At 35.1% G+C, this 18,981-nt stretch overlaps 1 protein-coding gene across 2 annotated transcripts in view; it reads left to right on the forward strand.

Annotated features, from left to right (window-relative positions):
* Nucleotides 1-18,981, forward strand: part of SREK1 (splicing regulatory glutamic acid and lysine rich protein 1) — a 32,302-nt gene that overhangs the window by 4,790 nt on the left and 8,531 nt on the right. Inside the window, exons 2-9 of one of the 2 annotated variants that reach the window (XM_066338750.1) lie at nucleotides 628-761; nucleotides 8,439-8,554; nucleotides 9,865-10,029; nucleotides 11,040-11,218; nucleotides 11,804-11,934; nucleotides 13,360-13,474; nucleotides 15,930-16,049; nucleotides 18,297-18,800. In XM_066338750.1, coding sequence (XP_066194847.1) covers nucleotides 628-761; nucleotides 8,439-8,554; nucleotides 9,865-10,029; nucleotides 11,040-11,218; nucleotides 11,804-11,934; nucleotides 13,360-13,474; nucleotides 15,930-16,049; nucleotides 18,297-18,800 — 1,464 coding nt within the window. Of the gene's footprint in view, nucleotides 1-627; nucleotides 762-7,877; nucleotides 8,152-8,438; nucleotides 8,555-9,864; nucleotides 10,030-11,039; nucleotides 11,219-11,803; nucleotides 11,935-13,359; nucleotides 13,475-15,929; nucleotides 16,050-18,296; nucleotides 18,801-18,981 lie in introns of those variants that run through there. The other variant, XM_066338751.1, reaches the window with a different exon arrangement.

Here is an 18,981-nt window from a genome sequence, read left to right on the forward strand (position 1 = left end):
CTTTTGTAGCCAAATGGTGAGTTGTTCCTATTTCCTCCAGTGTTACTCCATTGCTACTTTGTGCCAAACTTAGGCAAATAATAAAAATTGGGTTTGTTACATTAGTCAGCTAAGACCCAGCATTTGAAAGTCTTCTCAGTAACTGCTTTTATCTTTGTAAAAATTAATAAAACTACTTTTGTGAAAGCCAGAGAAAGCATATTGATTATTATAATATCTGAAGGACCTACCAAAAAGTCACAGGGTTTGTTGTTTGTCCTAAAGATTATTTTCAGAAAAAAAGATAAGCTATAAAATATTTGCTTGGCAGTCGTAATTGTGAGGTAAATATGCTCCTAAAATAGTAATTTGAAATGTATTATTTGGTGTTCTGTAGCCGGACAATAGAAGAAAACTAATCTTGTTAGTTAGTGATTTTTGGTTGTGTAAATTTTCATTAAAAAGCTGCTCCATGCTTTTTTCACAGATATAGCAAGTTGGCAAGTTAGTAGATTTTTATACTTCAGGCTTCCTTTTCTCAGAAAAAAAGCCTTTTTTAAGGCTTTAAAAGCCTCTTAACTCCTGAAGGAGTTAAAAATACATGCATGCAGTTATGACTAATTGTTATTTTCTCCTTTTATCTTGCAGCAACGCACCTCTTGCTTTTTCCTCCAAAGTATGTTATATTAAGTTTCGTGAAGCATCGAGTGTTGGTGTGGCCCAGCATCTAACTAACACGGTTTTTATTGACAGAGCTTTGATAGTTGTCCCCTGTGCAGAAGGTTGGTATTTCAGACATTCTTCTGTAATGTTGGTCTTTGTTGTGTCTGTTAATTGTTCTAAGCTTTCTATGTAAGGTGATGCTCTGTTATTTTATTTTATTACTTTTTGAAAGATAAGCCTCAAAACAAAATTGAAAATTGAAGTAAGAAAACCTCAGTAACACATGTTTAATTGCAATTCAGCATTAGCAGAAAGATAGTTGGTTTAAGTTTCCCTACTACGTTTCTGTAGTTACTACATATTTTGAAGGAAAAGAAGGGAAAATAATTCCTTTTTCTATGGTTTGTGTTGGCCAGTGTATTCTCACACGGAGTTCTCACTGAAGTCAATGGAGCTCTGAAAAGATCAGGCAATTTCCTGACAATAACACTGCGGTTTGCATCTTAATGTATCGTCTTTGCTGTAGAGAATTTTTTGCTGATTTATGCTTTTTTAAAGATCCTGATTATTTTTCCTTTTTTTTAGCATGAATCCCAGTTTTGTCTTATAGACGTGATATATTCATTTGGCCATTTTAGAATCATATAATCTAAGATTATACTTAGCATTCAAAATACTGTTTGAATGTAAATATTTATCTGCTAGTTTAGTTTTTAAGAAACAATTTTTCCTTGTTACTGTTGAAAATGTTACTTTGTGTGCCATAAAAAAAAGCTTTTCTTATGTATGCTAGTACTCCTTTTTTGTTATGGATATCTGTTTAAATATGCAGTGATCTGTCCAGAATGCTCCCATCCTGAAATGTTCTTAATACTCTTAATGAGATAAAATACTTGATGAACACTAAATTGACAGGTGTTCCTCTATCTGGCTATGAGGCCGTGATTTTTCAAATGTGTTGAGTAGAAGACAGTTTGTGTTGCTAGTACAATATCTGAGATTTGAATACAGGTACAGGAGGCAGGGTCCAGTGGCAGGCATATCAGTGGAGTTAGGCAGAGCCCCATTGACTTCATTGGGTTCACTGTGGAATTTAACCTCTGACTTTTTAGTGATTGACATTTTGCCTCTTGAGAATGGAATTGTTCCAGCTGATGGAGTGAACCTGACTCTACTTTCAGCTTGGTTGCTGTTTTGCCATGAATTGTAGATTGAACTGTAAACTGCAGAATCAAGAAATTAACCTCTTACTAACATCTCTAACTGCGAGAGTCAGGTTTTGGTTCAAAAAATATTGTTGACTTCTTGCAGTTTGTTAACAATGGTCCCAGAGTACCATTTTTTGACATGATTGCTGCGTCATGATCTAAATAGATGAGTGCTGCTGTAATATTCATCTGGGAAGTTCTTAACAAACTGGCAAGTCACCAAAATTTCACAAACTATGAAAGTATTTTCACTAAAGTCCACATTGACCTACACTGTACTGCCTATTCCTGTAGCTTTCTGAGGCAGGTCAAACAGCACATAAATTTGTCTTTGTAAAGCTTAGGTTTTTAGTTTCTTCTGTGTCTTGTTCTGGGGGCTCTTTGTTTTCATATTTTTAACTTGTTCTTAAACCACAAAGAGAATATTGCTGTATACGAAGAATATTGCTGTGTGCACTGGAAACTGTTAGAGGTTTAGGAGACCAGAGTCTCAAATTGAAGAACTGCCCCATAATAAGTAGACTATGAGTAACAATAGATTATTCAGAATCTTAGTTTTGTATTTCATCAGTAAGATCTTAACACTGGTTCAGTACTGCCAGAGAGGGAAGATGGCTGCCTGATGAATGAGCAACACTTCCAGGTGTTTTTCTTGTGATGAGATCACTGCCTGACATGATATGGCAACAGGCAGGTAAAGCTACATTTTCCTGTGTCTTTTGTGGTAGACAGTGAATGAAAGGACAGTAATCAAAATTCTCACAGATCTTGTTCCGACTCTATTCATAACTGGCTGATTAGGCATTTCTGAGAAAACATTATTCAGAATCATTCTGGACACTACAGAAATGTATGCATAATTAGGTGAAGAAGCGATTGGGTTTTGAGGTCGCTTTTTTTTTTAATGTCAGAATGCTGTTCCCTGTAACTTTATATCAGAATCAGTCATTTATAAAAAGATGTGAATTTTTACAAATTTAACTTTCTGATGAATTTGTGTGAAATAAGTATGGCTTTGGAGACCATGGCACAAGGACTTTTTCACTATGTGTCATATGATGCGCTGTTAATGGAGTCAGTGGAATGGATCATGGGTTTTATCCCAGCAGGAGGTAAAATTACACCATTGGCCAATGTTGCCAGTAGTAAAACATTTATTGTGTGAACTTAAACATAGCGGAGAGGTAAAATGGAAATTGAAAACCTGGTTTGAAAAAACAATAAAATCTGAAATTTAGAGTGTATTTAAACAGTGGTAAATCAAGGAAGAATCATTACAGAATGAAAGCAATGTAAAGTATGTTACATTCAATGAACAATTTAACAAAGATGTAATTGTAATTGAAGTAAGATTATTAAGATGTGAAAAAATGACTTTGTGTGTGTGTATTGGTAGGTTTTTCTTTAAATATACTTTGAAAATGCAAAGGTTGAAAGCTAAACAAAGATGCCACCATAATCTTTCTAAATTTTATGTCCACATTATCTGGTAGATGGATCTTGACTATTAATTTGGTTTTGTATGTTTTCTCTGTGTGATATTTGTGCATTATTAGATGACTAGACTGGCCAAGGCAGACCTGTTACACTTGCCTGAGTTAGGCATTGTTTGCCATGCCACTAAACCTGCCGCCAAGTGAAACCTTCATGGGGGAAATGAGATCGAAGTCTGACCTGCTGAAGATGGACGCCCTGTCTCTGTTTTTATTTTATTTTGCTTTCTTTCCTTTGTTTCTTTTATTTTTATTTTATTTTGTCCCTTTTTTGTTTTGTTCTGTTAAATCTCTTTCCCTTGTACTTGTGAACTGGTACTTCAGTTCTGTAAAATGATGTTTGTAAAGGGTTCACAGTGTTTGATTTTGAAGTTGACCTGAAGCTGCTTATGAATGGTGGATGGTATATGGAGAATTTAGAATATGATTCGTTTTTAATGCTCTGAATTAGGGATAAATTTGATTTGGAAGTCATTTACGTATCTAAATTCAATAGATTGAATAAATTTTGTCAGAAGACAGGAATAGGGAAAAAATATCCATTTCGAGATAAACTCATAAAGCACAACATATGGAAGAATATATCTTGGAAAAGGACAGTTAAAACTCTACTTCTGGAAAAAGAAGCAACTCTAGAAAGTAAAGTCATAATATTTCTCTGCTACTTTCCATCAGCAGAGTGTTTTATTTTGTTTTGCATCAGCTATTTAAAAGAAGGCTTACTATTTATGTTTAAAATTATCAGTTTAAGGTAATTCTTTCTGAAATTGAACTTTTATGAATATTGAATGCCATGAAAAAATTGTTGACTTCTGATGAAACCTTGCTCCATCGAGGTCGGTGGTAGTAAGGTTTCAGCCTTTTTTTTTTTTTTTTTGTGACTTTCAGAAAAAGCTATTTACCACTCATAAGTACAAATGCAGCCTGAAGTTTTGGTTGGAGTGTGTTATGTGAGACACATTGTCTTTTAACACTGTTACTTGTGGGAAGATTGAATCAGTTCTCTGTGTGTGTGTGTGTGTGTGTGTGTGTTGCACTTTGACATGCTCTAGTGGTGATTATTTCAGGAGGAGCTTTAAAAAAACCACTAAAGTCAGAAAAAAAAGTGTTTTTCCAGTCATCGCAGAGCCTCAGAAGTCGTGGCAGTTCATGCTGGAGTGATTGAGATGGTTCTCATCCCTAAAGGATGTTCTTACTTCTTGTGAAACAGAAGCCTTGAAACAGAAATGGTGGTGGACAAAGTGGTGTGTCTAGTCCTTAGGCATTGCTCTTCCCAGCCAGCTGCACTGGAGTCTCTTGGTTTCCATTCACCAGACTCTGCCCTGCAGCTGGGAAAAGCTTTTGATTTGTGGTCTTTGTTGGATTTGGCTCTGACAGTTGTAATTGCCAGTAGCTGTAATCTCTTTAATCTCTTCTGCTGAATCCACTAAGCTTCATGAGTTGGATCTCGTAGAAACTATTTTATTTCCAAGCACAAATGTTCCATTGATGTAAAATAGCAGGAAAATAATGACCCTTTTTAATGTTTAAAGTAGATTGTTAATTCTTCGGCATTTTTAAAACAAGGAAACTTGTTGCAGAATCACTTTTGAATGTGAGGGTTAACTCTATAGGTTCACTGTGAAGAGCTGAAAATTAATTTCTTTCAAACATTTGAGGGATAAAAATACTGTAATTAGTACTTTTTGATGCAGATGATTCTGTTTAGCCTTCAGCAGAGTGGGTTCCAGTATGGACTAGGTTGTCCAGGGCTCTTTAGACTAATGGTACAAAAAAAGTAGCTATCACAGCTGTGCCTTTTGGCAATGCTGGAACTGTGTACATTTGTTTCCAGATTCTTTTGCAAAGGGAAGAATCAAAAAATAAATGATCATAGAACCTGTAGTTTACTAAGCAGAAGAGGTTCTAAGAAATGTGTCTAAGGATGTGGTATAGATATGGTGTATTTATTTTGACTGCTTCCCTCATTAGAGAATAAATATATTCACCTCATTCTTATTCAGATTTTAGATACCAGGTTCTGAAAATGAAAATATTATTCTTAAACTAAATTGTCTTAAACTGTTGCATCATAACCTGCTTGTTTTGATGTATTTAGTGAGCTTGTATTTCCTTTACAAATGTACTCACAGAGGTAAAACTGCAAAATTTAAAGCTTTTAAATCCTGAGGTTATTTGGACTCACATGTTAATTTGTTTTTAAAAATTATTCAAAGAATTTGAAGGCAGATATTCAAGATACCACAGATTTATTTTTTTTTTACAGAACACTCCAGAACAGTGTTCTGTAAAATTTTTTTAGAACTTCACCTGGTTTTAAAAATTGGAAAAGTTATTCTGAAGAGATTGTGCCTTTGAACATACAGGCAGTTTTTCAGGGTTCTGTCTGTGTGAAATAGGCTCTTTCTCATTCTTGAGAACAAGATAAATGAATCTTCCTTTGTGGTATGGAACTGACCAACTTGATTTTCTATTTAAAATAGAACTTTACATTGTTGAAAGACCGAAGTATTCTGGAAATAATGCTGCAAACATTACAATTTACATACATATGCATGCTGTTCATTCTGTGAGCTGCTATAGTGGTGAACTTACCTGAAATGTTCAGTGGATTTCTTGAACAATGTTTCAGCAAGTTAATGATATCAGTTATTTCATTGCTATGATCCATATATTTAAAGTTTAGGCTTCTACTGAAGTGACTTTATGAACTTGAGTCATTGTCTGTCTTAGATATATGTGCCTAACTAAGCTCCTGTTTAAAAGGGCTAAACACCTAAGCATTTTGTAAGTTTACCTGGTTAAGTGTGTATTGAATTGGCTGTATGTAAGTGCATTCTTAAATTAGGCATATGCTTATGTACAGTACTGACCAAGGATCTCTCAGTCAGCATGCAGGCACACCACTATCAGAGCCATTTCTGCCATTGGATTTAGTTGTGCCATGTCTCTTGATCCATAGAAACCTGCATGAGTAGCTGTTTAACTGCAAGATGCTCATTGTTCAGGATAAGTTTTGGTTCATTAGTCATTTGAAAGAATTTTTAAAACTTCAATTTTCAGAAGAACTGGTACGTAATTCTATGCCTAATTTGCATGCACATCTGCTGGAATTGTGTATTCAAAAGCCTCTTGGTAGGCCTGCATATTAGGCAGGATGTGCAAAGTATCTGATACTTTCAAGCAGTCAGGCAAATCAGGTACACCTCTCATTGCATGCCTGACTTCAAAATGAGGTCTGTTAAGAGTGCTGGACATTGTGATGATGGCTTAGATTCATGCATGTCTTTTAAAAAAGCCCTCAAAGCCATTGCACAGTTAATTCCTAAGTGGTAATAATTTTCCCATTTTTCTCCCTTAGATAGCAAAATCAAATGGTTTCTTACATATTAAGGAGCAAGGTGTCTCAGAATTTAACGTAAATTAATGTAAATAGGAAGCATTTAAAAAGGGCACTGTTATTTTATCTGTTCTGTTCCACCCATGCTATGTATAAATTAAGTTTCATTTAGGTTTGTTTTGTCATTCAGTCATACCCAGCTATAACCCAGACTTGCCTGCAGATCTGTAGAGCGGGTTTGCAGCACTTGTTTCTTTTCTTTTTTTAAAGTAGTATGTTTTCTGTGGTGTCAGTTGGACTTGATATTGCTAAACCTGCATGGTGTTTTGAAGCCTACCTCAAATTTTCCTTTTAGATAAAAATATATTAGTCTTCAAATTTCGGATTTAGATGTTTTTCAGATAAAATGTGCAGTTATAATCAAGGCAGAAAACCACTGGCACAGCTTTTTATATGTTACTTGACTATTAAAACAATGTTTAAGTAAGAGCATTTACTTCATTAAGTTCCATGGGGTAATACCAGAGGACTCAGTTGGTTAGCATATATACAGTTATGCCAGTAATTTTTGATCAGACTAGCGTAATTTTGAACTACTAGTGTTAGAACTAGTTAGAACTAGTTAGAACTTCTTGCACTAGTTTTTTAATTTAGTGTTTAATGTTTGTGCCAGTTTTAATCCCTTTGTGCTTCAAATTTAAAATGTACATTTAATTGTAATTATAATTGTTTAAAGATTAATCTTTTGATTTTTGGAGTTCTTTGAGGAGTTCATTTAGCAGTCTTATCATGGCTAACATTCAATGAAACCTACATTTAATTCAGATTAGTTATTAAACTTTTATCATGACAAGAGGAGAATAATCAGGTTAAAATAGCAGGAAGTACCTACGTTGGGAAAATAGAGCTTGCTCAGGCTGATCAGTGATGATTTCTTCAGTCTGGGTAGATTTAGAGGTAACTTACCAGGCTCAAATAAACTGAGGTGACTAGAATGTGAGAGAGTACAAATCTCAAGATTTTTCTACTCTTCCTTCCTCCACTTTCAGTTTCACTTGTAGTATGTATTCTGTGCAGTCACAGTAGTTCAGTAGCTTATTATTTTATGTTTTATTTATTTTTACATTCTAAGTAGGTAGCAGCAGAGGAATAAAGAAAAGCACAAATTTCAGTCAGCACATACTTTGGTTTTTACTTTTTCTTTTTTTTTTTTTTTTTTTTTTTTGGTTTTTTTTTTTTTGTTTGGTTTTCTTTCTTTTACTGATTTGGTTATTTGCCATTTCTGGGGATTAAACTTTAAAAAATGTTCTTCTTTTCTGTATCTGATGTTCTGTGTGCTATTAGTGATGCAGCCAACACGAACGGTTGTCATGTGTAAAACAACTTTCGATCACCGCGAAAACACCGCCCTGGGAAAGCGTCCATGCTTGATATCGTTTGGTTCATGAACGTTAAGTTTCCAGTACAGGTGACCCATAGCTCAAAGTGTTAAATAATTATATACATTATTCAGTTTTTAAAATAATAATCCATTAATGAGATTGCTAGTCTTTGAAGTTTTGCTCACTTTTGTTTTTCCTAATAGAGCAGGGTAAAAGGAAAAACTTAAGTTATTTGTTTCTTTGTAAGGATCTGGTAGATAGATTCATTGTTATTTATTACGTTTTTAAATGCAAGGGTAATTGTAAAATCATAGAAACAGTAACATCTGGATAGTGTTCCAACTTTGTGTAATGCTTTCATTTGCTTCTTCAGGTAAAATCCCAGATGAAGCCAAAGCCCTCTCTCTATTGGCACCTGCTCCTACTATGACAAGTCTGATGCCTGGTGCAGGGTTGCTTCCTATACCTACACCAACCCCCTTGACTACAGTAAGTAAAGTTAGGTGTCTGTATAATTTCCAGTTTTCTCTGTAGCCTTTTCTGTGTACAGGGAACAAGGACTATCTGGTCCCTGGATGATCCAGTGAGGGTTTAGCTGTGGTGACTCTCCTGAGGATTGATAAGAAGATGTCCATGCGCTACCTTTCCAGGGTTTTTCTTTCAGATTATGGTTTTCCAAAATACTGGATAAATACTGATTTTGGTTCTTGTTCTTTTTTGATTGCCATCCTACCCTGTAGAGCCATTAATTTGGTCCAGTGGTGGTTACCCACTGACAAAAGATTAATTGAAACCTCAGTGACACTAACTCCAGTTCTTCAGAATATTAAAAGTTGCAGTAGAGGCTTTCACTAGGTATCTCTATGGCAAGATTTTTGATTGTTATACTGTCTAACAATGTTTTCACTATGAAAAGTCAGGGAGCTTGGTTCTGCTATTTTTGCTCTATTCCCCTTTGCCCTTGTAAACCTCTCTTGATATCAGCGATACCAGGTTTATTGAAGGAAAATGTAAGGTTAAAATGGAATAGTTTTTTCCCTTTGTTACATAAATAAAAGTTACTGATGGCTAGTTAAGAATTCCCCACACTTCTTAGAAAATTTGTTTCTTGAAAAGACAGTTGCTTTCTGGGTAGAAAAAATTCAAACTGGGAATTCAATGGACCAGTTTCATAGTGATTTTTAAATGACAACCTAGAACACTTTGGAGGAGAGTTTTCCATTTCCAGCTCCAGACATGAGAGCTGTATTGTTCTCATTCTCTAGGTTTGAGTGAAATAACTTAGAATGTTCTTTGCATTTCAAATGTAATTAATCTTATCTTGGGTGATTCATTTGTCCAGAAGATGCTTTATGTGTCCCTTTCATGACCCTGGAATACTGGAAATTCCATTCTTTCCTTGCTAGGCAAGATCTCAGACATTCCTCATGTAGTCCAAATACTTGTTTCAGAAAAATAAGAATACTAGTAGTGTTTGAAAGAATCTCACTTGATTAAATTGACTCTTAAGCGTTAGAGCCTGTATATTTTGTAATTAATATATATCCCTGTCCAATTCCTTTTGATAAGATGTTAACTGATAACCCACAGAATAACTTAACTTTGGAAGCTTATTTCTGGGAGGATTTTTCTTCTTTAAAAAAAAACCTTCTGCGCTGTGACGTTAAACTTTTAAATTATTGCTTATATTCATTAGATATGTTTTTGCAGAAATGCATCCAGGCAAACAAGTATTAAGAAGTGGAGTATCTTTCATCAGTGCTTGGCTGCAGAGTGTATTCTGTGCTTGTGTTTTCCAGCTTGGTGTTTCACTTGGTACTTTAGGGGCCATACCAGCAGCAGCACTGGATCCAAACATCACGGCACTGGGAGAAATACCACAGCCACCAATTATGGGAAATGTGGATCCATCCAAAATTGATGAAATCAGGAGAACAGTCTATGTTGGAAACTTGAATTCCCAGGTAGCTTAATTTTGTTTCTGTGTTGTGGAAATACTGACAGAAGGTGTGAGAATGTTATCTATGAATTCTAATCTTACATATTAGAAAGAGTTTTCATTAGCTGACGACAACATGAATTTAAATAAAACCCCCTAAATTTTTTTTGCTTATTCATGGTGTTTTGCATTTTGAAGGTTCATGTGCCAGTCAGATTAGACCAGGCTTTGTCAATACCAGAGAATCCACTGTAGGTCAGTTAAAGAAACCTACTTCTAATTGTGTATGTTGATTACAAGTACAGTTTGGTTGTGTTAGATAAGCAATCCTCAGAGGCCATGAGATCATGGTAGCTGTCCCCCACAGCACAGTGCAGTTGCTGAGGTACCATAAGATGGAATGATATGTCTATCCTAGTGGAAGTTGCAAAATCAGCATAAATATCTTTCAGTCAGTAGCTTGTTTTTTTAAAAGGTGATTGGATTAATTGAAAAATATTTGCTTTTGATTGGTGGCAATATAAGTACTGTGTTTTAAGGTTTTTGATTGCTGAAACAGCTACTGAGTGTTAAAGTACCATTGGTTAGGATAAAATAAAACAAACTGGAAACTAGTAAAAAGCCACATAAATCCAAGTCCATTAATACTGTTTGGATTTTTTTATTTTAGTTGATCAAAGTCACAATTAGCTTGGAAACAGGTATAAGGAAATTTTTTATCAGTTATTTCGATTAGTTGCCTGAGAAGCGCACAATCCCATGTAAATTTTTTTTTAACTCGATGAAGGACTAAGGGCTGCACTGTTTAAAATTAAAGACTATTAATTAGATCAATGGAAGAAAAAATACACGTCTTTAAGGCTTAAAATACAACATTTTTGTATTTTAAGCTTTTTGTATTTTAAGCATTTACAGCTTTTGTAATAATGCTGAGATTTCATTCCAAAAATCTGTAGCTCTTAGACTATCCAGTATACTAGATAAGTGATTTTCATTGTATAATTTACTTCAGCTGAGCTCTTAAACTCTTTCCAGACTACAACAGCAGATCAGCTGCTTGAATTCTTTAAGCAAGTTGGAGAAGTCAAATTTGTGCGAATGGCAGGTGATGAGACGCAACCAACACGCTTTGCTTTTGTGGAATTTGCAGACCAAAATTCTGTACCTCGGGCTCTTGCCTTTAATGGAGTTATGTTTGGGGATCGGCCACTGAAGTAAGAAATAAATCATATAACTTGTTGAATGAGAGATTTCTTTGTATCCTTGTACACACATTTATGATTTAATGTATAGAAAAATGCTGCAACTAATATTTTTTCAGTATGCAAACCTCTTGTTAACAAACCAAAACACTTTTATCAATTCCAGTTTCACAGTTTGGCATAAATTTCTCTCAATAGAATACATATAGCATTGAGTAAAATACGTTTATAATAATCTTGAGGTAGTATAAGCTATCATAGTGAAAAAAATCTTTGAAGTCCATAGTACTAATTAAGTTTTCAGTATGATGTGTATGTAGTTAGTAAATGTTAATACGGAGATTTTATGTGAAATAGAAAAGTAACTTCCTAGACTTCTACTAAAAATACTGTAAGACAGTAATACTGTGCTGCCTTTCTTTAAAAGTGGTAAAAGGTACTTTGGATACTTAGATGAGTGTTCCAAATCTGTAGTTTTGCTGAACTTTTAAGTTGTTAATTTTACATGAAATTGAGATGTTTTCCTTTCTTACTTGTTTTTAATTTGCCCAGTTCAAATGTTTAAGAATGAAAGGTTTTTATTCTTCTTTAATTTAGGATAAATCACTCCAATAATGCAATAGTGAAGCCTCCTGAAATGACACCACAAGCTGCTGCCAAGGAGCTAGAGGAGGTGATGAAGAGAGTAAGGGAAGCCCAGTCTTTTATATCTGCTGCTATTGAGCCAGGTAGGTAAATTGTGTTCATTACTGAACAGGCATGTTCTGTGTTTGCCTTGGTACACATTTCTAAGAGCATTTTCAGACACAAGAGAAGGTTATCCAGAAGTATTCAATACATGTTGAGGAAAAATCAAAAATAATCAAAATTCTGTTCATGAATCTAAGCAGTGGAATGAAGCTTTTTATTTCATCATGTCTTGATTTAAAATACATGTTCACTAAATGTTTTCAAACATGCAAATTTAATACTAATTCAGTACTTAATGATGGCACTTCTTAAGAGCACTTGAAAACATTTAGAAGAAAATGCTTTTTATTTTTCGTTGTCCTTTATCACCTGTTAATGCCATAGTTTCATAATCAGAGTGAGCTGGCATGGTTCTGAAAGCAGTAATACTATGCTTTCCTTATCTGCAGCAGGTTAATTTGGTTTCTTTTTCATGGTGGCTCAAGGCTGTATGCATCCTCAAAGCAAATGGGATCAGAGAATGAATCTGTGATAAATATTAACATGTTGTAGAGGACTTCTTTTCATCCAGATTGTTTCCCTGTTCCCTATTAACACTGAGATGCCACGTCGGGCAGAAGGTGTTGAGAGGTTAGACTGACATTTCAGTGATCATTTTTGCTAGCTTAAACTGACTGCAAAACAACAGCATAAAAAATATCTCAGCTTAGTAAACTTCTCACTTCTTTTCATCAATAACTTTTTGCCATTATTCTTACTAACAAACCCGGATATTATCTTGTGTTGGTTAGATAGTGTGGAGTCTTGAGTGGTTTTTTTGGCAGCATTATTTTTTATTGTATTTTTTGGTTAGAAGTAAAATAACTCTAGCACTTTATCACTGTTAAGCAATAGAGTAAAAATTAGACTCTGAACCATGGTGAGCTCACTGTTTAGGTTTCTGTCGGCTTTCTGGCCTTCAGTCAGACTTCTCAGCCTGTTCTGTTCATCCTTTCCTCCTACGAAACAATAAGAAGTAAAACTTCAGTATTTGTGCAGTGTTTGAAATATCTAAAAATACAGACAGTAATACTTACGTTATGCTTGTTTTCAAAATTATGCCTTCTAAATTTACTGTATTCTTCTCAAGTTATTAAAAAAAAAGAAGGTAATTATATTAAATAATAGACCAAAAGGAGGACGTGTTATGATCTTGTGCATTGTGGCAGCAACATAAATCCCATTCGTAGTAGAGCTAGCTGTTTATAATTATCTGGTTTATGTGTACTGCTGCAGGATGGCTGCACTCAACGAGTATATGCAATGACTTTCTTGGATGTTTCTGAAGGATATTTGCAAAGAAGGAAGATGTGCAGAGAGTAGGCCCCTTGCAATATGTGTGGTACATTCCACTTGTGCCAGATTGTTAACTGGGATCTTTAAATGTTCTGAGCTTACACTGCAAAGTGGTTTTTTCCTCTCAGAGTCTGGAAAGAGCAGTGAAAGAAAAGGCGGTCGATCTCGTTCCCATTCTCGTTCAGAATCCAGGTCTAGCTCAAAATCCCGATCTAGAAGGAAAAGATCACACTCAAAACACAGGTAGGTTTGCTTTTTGTTTCAGACTAAGATCATATTGAGTTTTTTTGCATGGGGTGGATTACTGATACTTTTTAGTTATAGGAAAGTATTCCTGTAAGATTATTAACTTGCACCCAGCAATTCATCATAAGCAGGAACTTTGTCTCTGAATAGATACTCTTTTCTTCTAAATCCTAAATGTTTTTAGGATTACTTTCAGTTAAAACATACTAAAAGGCACTTCCTGTGCCATGTAAAATAACAAGTTCTGTGGGTTTTCTGTACATTTTATGGTTTTGTACATTAGGCTATGTAGCCAGATAACATTTTATGACCTGCATTTTAAGGAGGAACCTGTGTTTTGTGGATGGAGCATATAATTTGCTGGAATACCCTGAGCAGATAGGCTGGCTGATTTTTGGTATAGAATTCTTATTGTCATCAACTTCTAAATACTGCGTTAATAAGTGCAGTGTTGTTATTTACTCTCCTGTAAATGTAAAGCTGTGTTTTTAAAAAGCATAAGGAAAAGGCTTCAGGGCCAGTTTCTCATTTTTCAGGTTTTGTTTGCTTTGCCAGATTTGTTCACTTCTGAAACAGAAAAAATTATTAGATCGTTCTTGAAGTATAACCATTGAGATTTTTTCCCAAGAATGAAACAGCCTTGTTTTGTGAGAATTATAAAGGTTTCCCAAAATGGTCCAGATCCTTTCAATGTCAGGATTATATTCTGAGAACCTAGGTAAATCAGTCTAAATATCCTTGACTACATTAAAGGTTAAAAAAATAACCTACCCAAATTTGCAATGTTATTTGATTGCTTACACTTTGAAAAGGTGAGTGTTGTCCATATCATCAGAGCAACAGCTCTGATGCATCCTTTCACTCATGTCTTAAAACAAGTCTACTAGGATACTTTTAAACACAGAAAATCTGGTCAGAGGAAGTTAGGGTTACGTGTTGAGGTAGCTTCATCCATAAAAATAATCTATCCTTACTGTTTCCCTGTTTTACTGTTTTATATAACGTCATTTTGATATCTGTGACATAAAATTTATTGAAGGTTGTGTTTTGATTCAGTTATGATTAATTGGCCTTGCAGTTGATTTGTATTCTCTGTTGATAAGGAGAACAAAGCCGTAGGTGAAAAATGACTTCCCCTCCTCTTGGTATATTATTACTGTTGTCATTTGTGACTGTGTAAAAACAGAGGCCAGACAAAATTAAGGGAATAAAAAGCAGTTATATTTATTGAAGGGCTTTCAGGTGCATTTAGGGCAGACAGAGCTCTCCAGGGGCTGCATGCAAAATGGATGATGAGTCACGGGTTTTCACACTTTTATAATTTGGTCCATTTGCATTTTGGGGGTTAATCTTCCAATTCCAGCTTCAACTACTGAAGTAATTTACCCCAAGTTTTGCTCTCTGCCCAACTCACTTTTGTCTATGTTTCTCAGGGCCTGAGAAAGTAAAGTGTCCCTGATTCCCAGACCTGGAGAGGAATTGTTTTGTCTGACCAAAATGGGAGACATTTGGTCACTCTCTAGATGGGGTTGTACACTAAATAATTGCAGGATTAAAAATGTATGAAAAATATAAAAGCTAAAATCCTAGGGCATCTTTACACTGTGTGTCTTGAGCTGTGGAAGGTAGGTGCAGCTGTTACTTTTTGTACCTCACAGTTTTTCAGGTTTTATAGAGTAATATACGTGATCTGTGTATGGTCAGTTAAACTTCATGGTACCTTGTGAAGCAAAGTGTCCAATGATATGCTTTTTTAAAACTTAACGTGCAAATTCAGCTTTTTGATTTTGCTTGCCTGGGGAAAAGGGTCTTCTAAAAATAGGGAGCATTTTTGAAAAAAATATTTTAAGGGCTGTTTACTTCATCAGTCTGCATAAGACTTTTTTTTTAATCGGAGTATCTGCACTTTAATTGCAACTGAAATTCATGCTAACAGATCCTTTTAGCTGGAAAGGTGGCTTGACTAAAAGCTGCACAGCAGATCATTGGAGTGTTTTATGAATTTAAGTTATAAGGATGGAGAACAGAGCAAAGTGAGATTGTTGCAGCCAAAGTCTTCTTCCTTTGATGACTAAGACTTCAGTAAGTGACTGGCCTGGAAAGGAAATAAAATGTAACTGATTATTTTTACAATCTGCTAGAAATTGTCAGATTTTATGCAGCGTCATTTTCTGAGGACAACTGTTGTAAATTATGTTAACATATATTTTCCAGATTCATGGAGATTGTTATGAAACACTGGTATAACTTAAATGGTTTCAAAGTAGAGCATGTCTACGTGATTAGGCATAAAGTATCCATATTTGCAAAAACGTTTGCAGACAGTATGTTATTAAGGTGTCATATAATACTGTGTGATGACCCAACACACGTATACTGTTTTTTATTGGTTGGCTTTATTTGTTTGAAGTTTCAATATTAAAATATTATTCTTCTGGCATTCTTCATTTAGAAGTAGATCTGGCAACAGATCTCTCTCAAGACACAAGGACAGACGCAGATCCAGAAGTCCCCTGAAAAAACGGTCTAGATCTACAGAAAGACGGAAATCGAGAAGTCGCTCTCGCTCTCGGTGAGTTCTGTTCCACGGAATGTTTGCTCACAATACACAGATTTTAAAAAAAATTTACAAACTTTTTAGGTGACCATAAAGGGTAGAGACTCATCTGTGGGACAAAAGGACAGAAAATAAATTTTAATACTCAGTATAAGGGTCTTGGCTTGGATAGAGTTACTTATCTTTCTTCTAGCCTGTAAGGTGCCTCTGAGGGTTAAATGATCACACTGAGACACTTGAACTTTGATAGTTTGATCTACATTTGTAGTAATGTGCAAGCAGACTGAAAAGAGTAATTTTGTCAGACTACAACCAATAGTTAAGGAATATTCTGTGTACCTTGTGAACCCACACAAAAATGGATAATGCTTTTTCGATATGTATCTGTTGAGAAGATTGAATTCTGACTGATGTTGATCCTGTATTGTAAGAAAATGTATAAAGTTCTTGTGCATGACCTTTTATTTTCATCTTTGACTCTGTCATATCAGGAAATAATAAAATCAATTAAAATTAAATATCAGGAACAAATGCACGTGTTGGTTTTATGGCATATATGTGTATTAGGATGTAATATGTGTATATTTTATATAGTTTCTTACCTTTTATGTCTGATCACTTAACTGTGAAATTTTAACAAGATCATGGCATAATTTTTTGAGGGATGAAGTAGTGAGTAAGCTCAAATCAGAAGTGCCTGTGAAAATAGCTTCATGAATAGAAGTCTTAGTATTTTCTTAGTTTCTGTAATTCCTCTCATTTATTTAAAGGAAGATTTGTGCTTATGTTGTGCAGCTACCTCTTGTTCTATGAGAAGTTTTGTGGGGAAGAGAGCTGCAGATATGGGGATCTATGTGGAAACAAAACAAGACTGCTTAGCTAGCTGGATTTTTTTGGTGGATTCTTTTTGATTCTCTATTTCTGTTTCCTGGAGCTTCTTGAGACATTGGCTTACTGAAAGGGGAAAGTCCAGTGAAATCTCTGTGATAGATTAACTAGTCGACATTCCTTGGGAGGCTGTAAGGCTGGTGTTTGTGGGGACTGTATGCTGTTTCATTTTTACAATGTTACATTCCATTTCTGAGACTCCTAGTGAAGCACTTGAAAGAACTGATGGGAATCAAAGTTGTCAGGTCAGAGCACACAACAGTCTGCTGTTTATTTGCAGCTGAGAAGATAGCGTCAAACACTTCTTCAGTTTGAGGAATGTTTGAGTGCTTAGGACCTTTCATGTGTGAAGGAGTCTCTTAGAATCTATAAAAATCTGGACTAGATACCAATACCAGATAAATTCTATTAATCTAGTTCTTCTTGATACAATAAGGCCTGCTAATCAATTTCTCCTCTACCTCTTTCCCCTGTTTCTTTCTCTGAACAACTGTCCTTTCAATATATGTCTCTGTACTAGAGGTGAAAATGGAGTCTTGCATTTTCAAACAGTCTGATACAAAAATGTAGTCTTCTAACCAAAGTTATTAGCTAATTAGTTTTTGTTTGACATGATGACTTGAACATCAGATGGAAGTTTCCTTGCTGTTTTTTTATGAACATGTATCATATTTCCTGTCCCAAAGAAGCTGTTTTCCTTTCTTCTGTTTTTACTGTATTAGCATTTTTCAGTAATTCTCAAATTCCTAATGACTTTACAGATGGTTGACTTGTCTTGATTAAGTTTTGATCTTGCATTTGCCTTCTATGGGAATCTGGTGACTTCCTGTCCATGTTTTCTTTTTATTTCTGTGTATTAAGTGTTGTTGGACTCCAAGCAGTTCAAGGATATCTGTGTGAGAGAAAACTAGACTATAAAGTCAGCTGTCATTATTTGGCAGTGATTAATCTGAAGGCCATCTTATGTGGGTAGATTTTTAGTAAAGAGCTGGTTTACCAATTGTAGTTTGTCTCACTCCTGACAAAATACAGAAAATTTATATAATTATGTAACTGTGAGGTGAAGAGACACATTTCTCCAAACATAGCAGCATCACTTGGAAGATAGTGGTTTGGTTTGGTTTTGACCTCCATTTCTCCAGTTTGGTTTCCAAATTTTTCCTAGCTGTGTATATATCTGTGTATTTCCTAGCTATATATAGCTTTATATAGCTTTCCCTCATTGTGAACAGGGGTGAAAAATTAAAATATTGAAGAATTACTATTTTTCAATAGATGTGCGCACTTTATCTTGATGTATACTGAAAAGTTAGTTGTAATTTTAATTGGAAAGTTCAAAGATTAATTAATGGGTTTGTGTTTGGCTTTTCACAGGGACAAGAAAAGAGACAAAGAAAAGATCAAGGAAAAAGAAAAGGCCAAAGAAAAAGACAGAGACCGGGACAAGGAGAAGGATAGGGATCGAGACAAAGACAGGGAAAGAGAGCGAGATAAAGAGAGAAATAGGGAGAAGGACAAGGAGAGAGATAAAGAGCGAAGCAAAGATAGAGAGAGAGCCCGAGACAAAGACAGGGACAGGGACAAGGATAAAGATAGAGACAGGGAAAAGGAAAAAGATAAAGATAAGGAAGACGTAGATCAGAGCAAAGAAAAAGAAGATACTGAGAAAGAAGGAGAGAAGGACAGAGAGAAGATTAAGGACAAGGAGGGAGATAAGGACAAAGGAGGGGACAAAGAGAAAGACAAAGAAAAGGAAAAAGATGGAGAGAAGGAGAAGGAGCGAGAAAGAGAGAGAGATGATAAAAAGAAGAAAGATAAGAGATCCAGAACACCCCCAAGAAGCTATAGCTCTTCAAGAAGATCTCGTAGCTCCAGCAGGTTTGTTTAGAACTTTTCATGCTTGGTTTTTTTTTGTTTTTTTTTTGACTTGTCAGATCAGTGAGACACCATCCTAATTTTTATGTATTGATATCACCATGTCTCTTACTAAATAAATTTGTAATATTTCTGTTCTGTAGATTTTCCTTTAAAGTAGCATCTGTTATAAAAAGCTCTATAT

Source organism: Sylvia atricapilla, chromosome Z (assembly GCF_009819655.1).
Source record: "Sylvia atricapilla isolate bSylAtr1 chromosome Z, bSylAtr1.pri, whole genome shotgun sequence".
Classification (NCBI taxonomy): Eukaryota; Metazoa; Chordata; class Aves; order Passeriformes; family Sylviidae; genus Sylvia; species Sylvia atricapilla.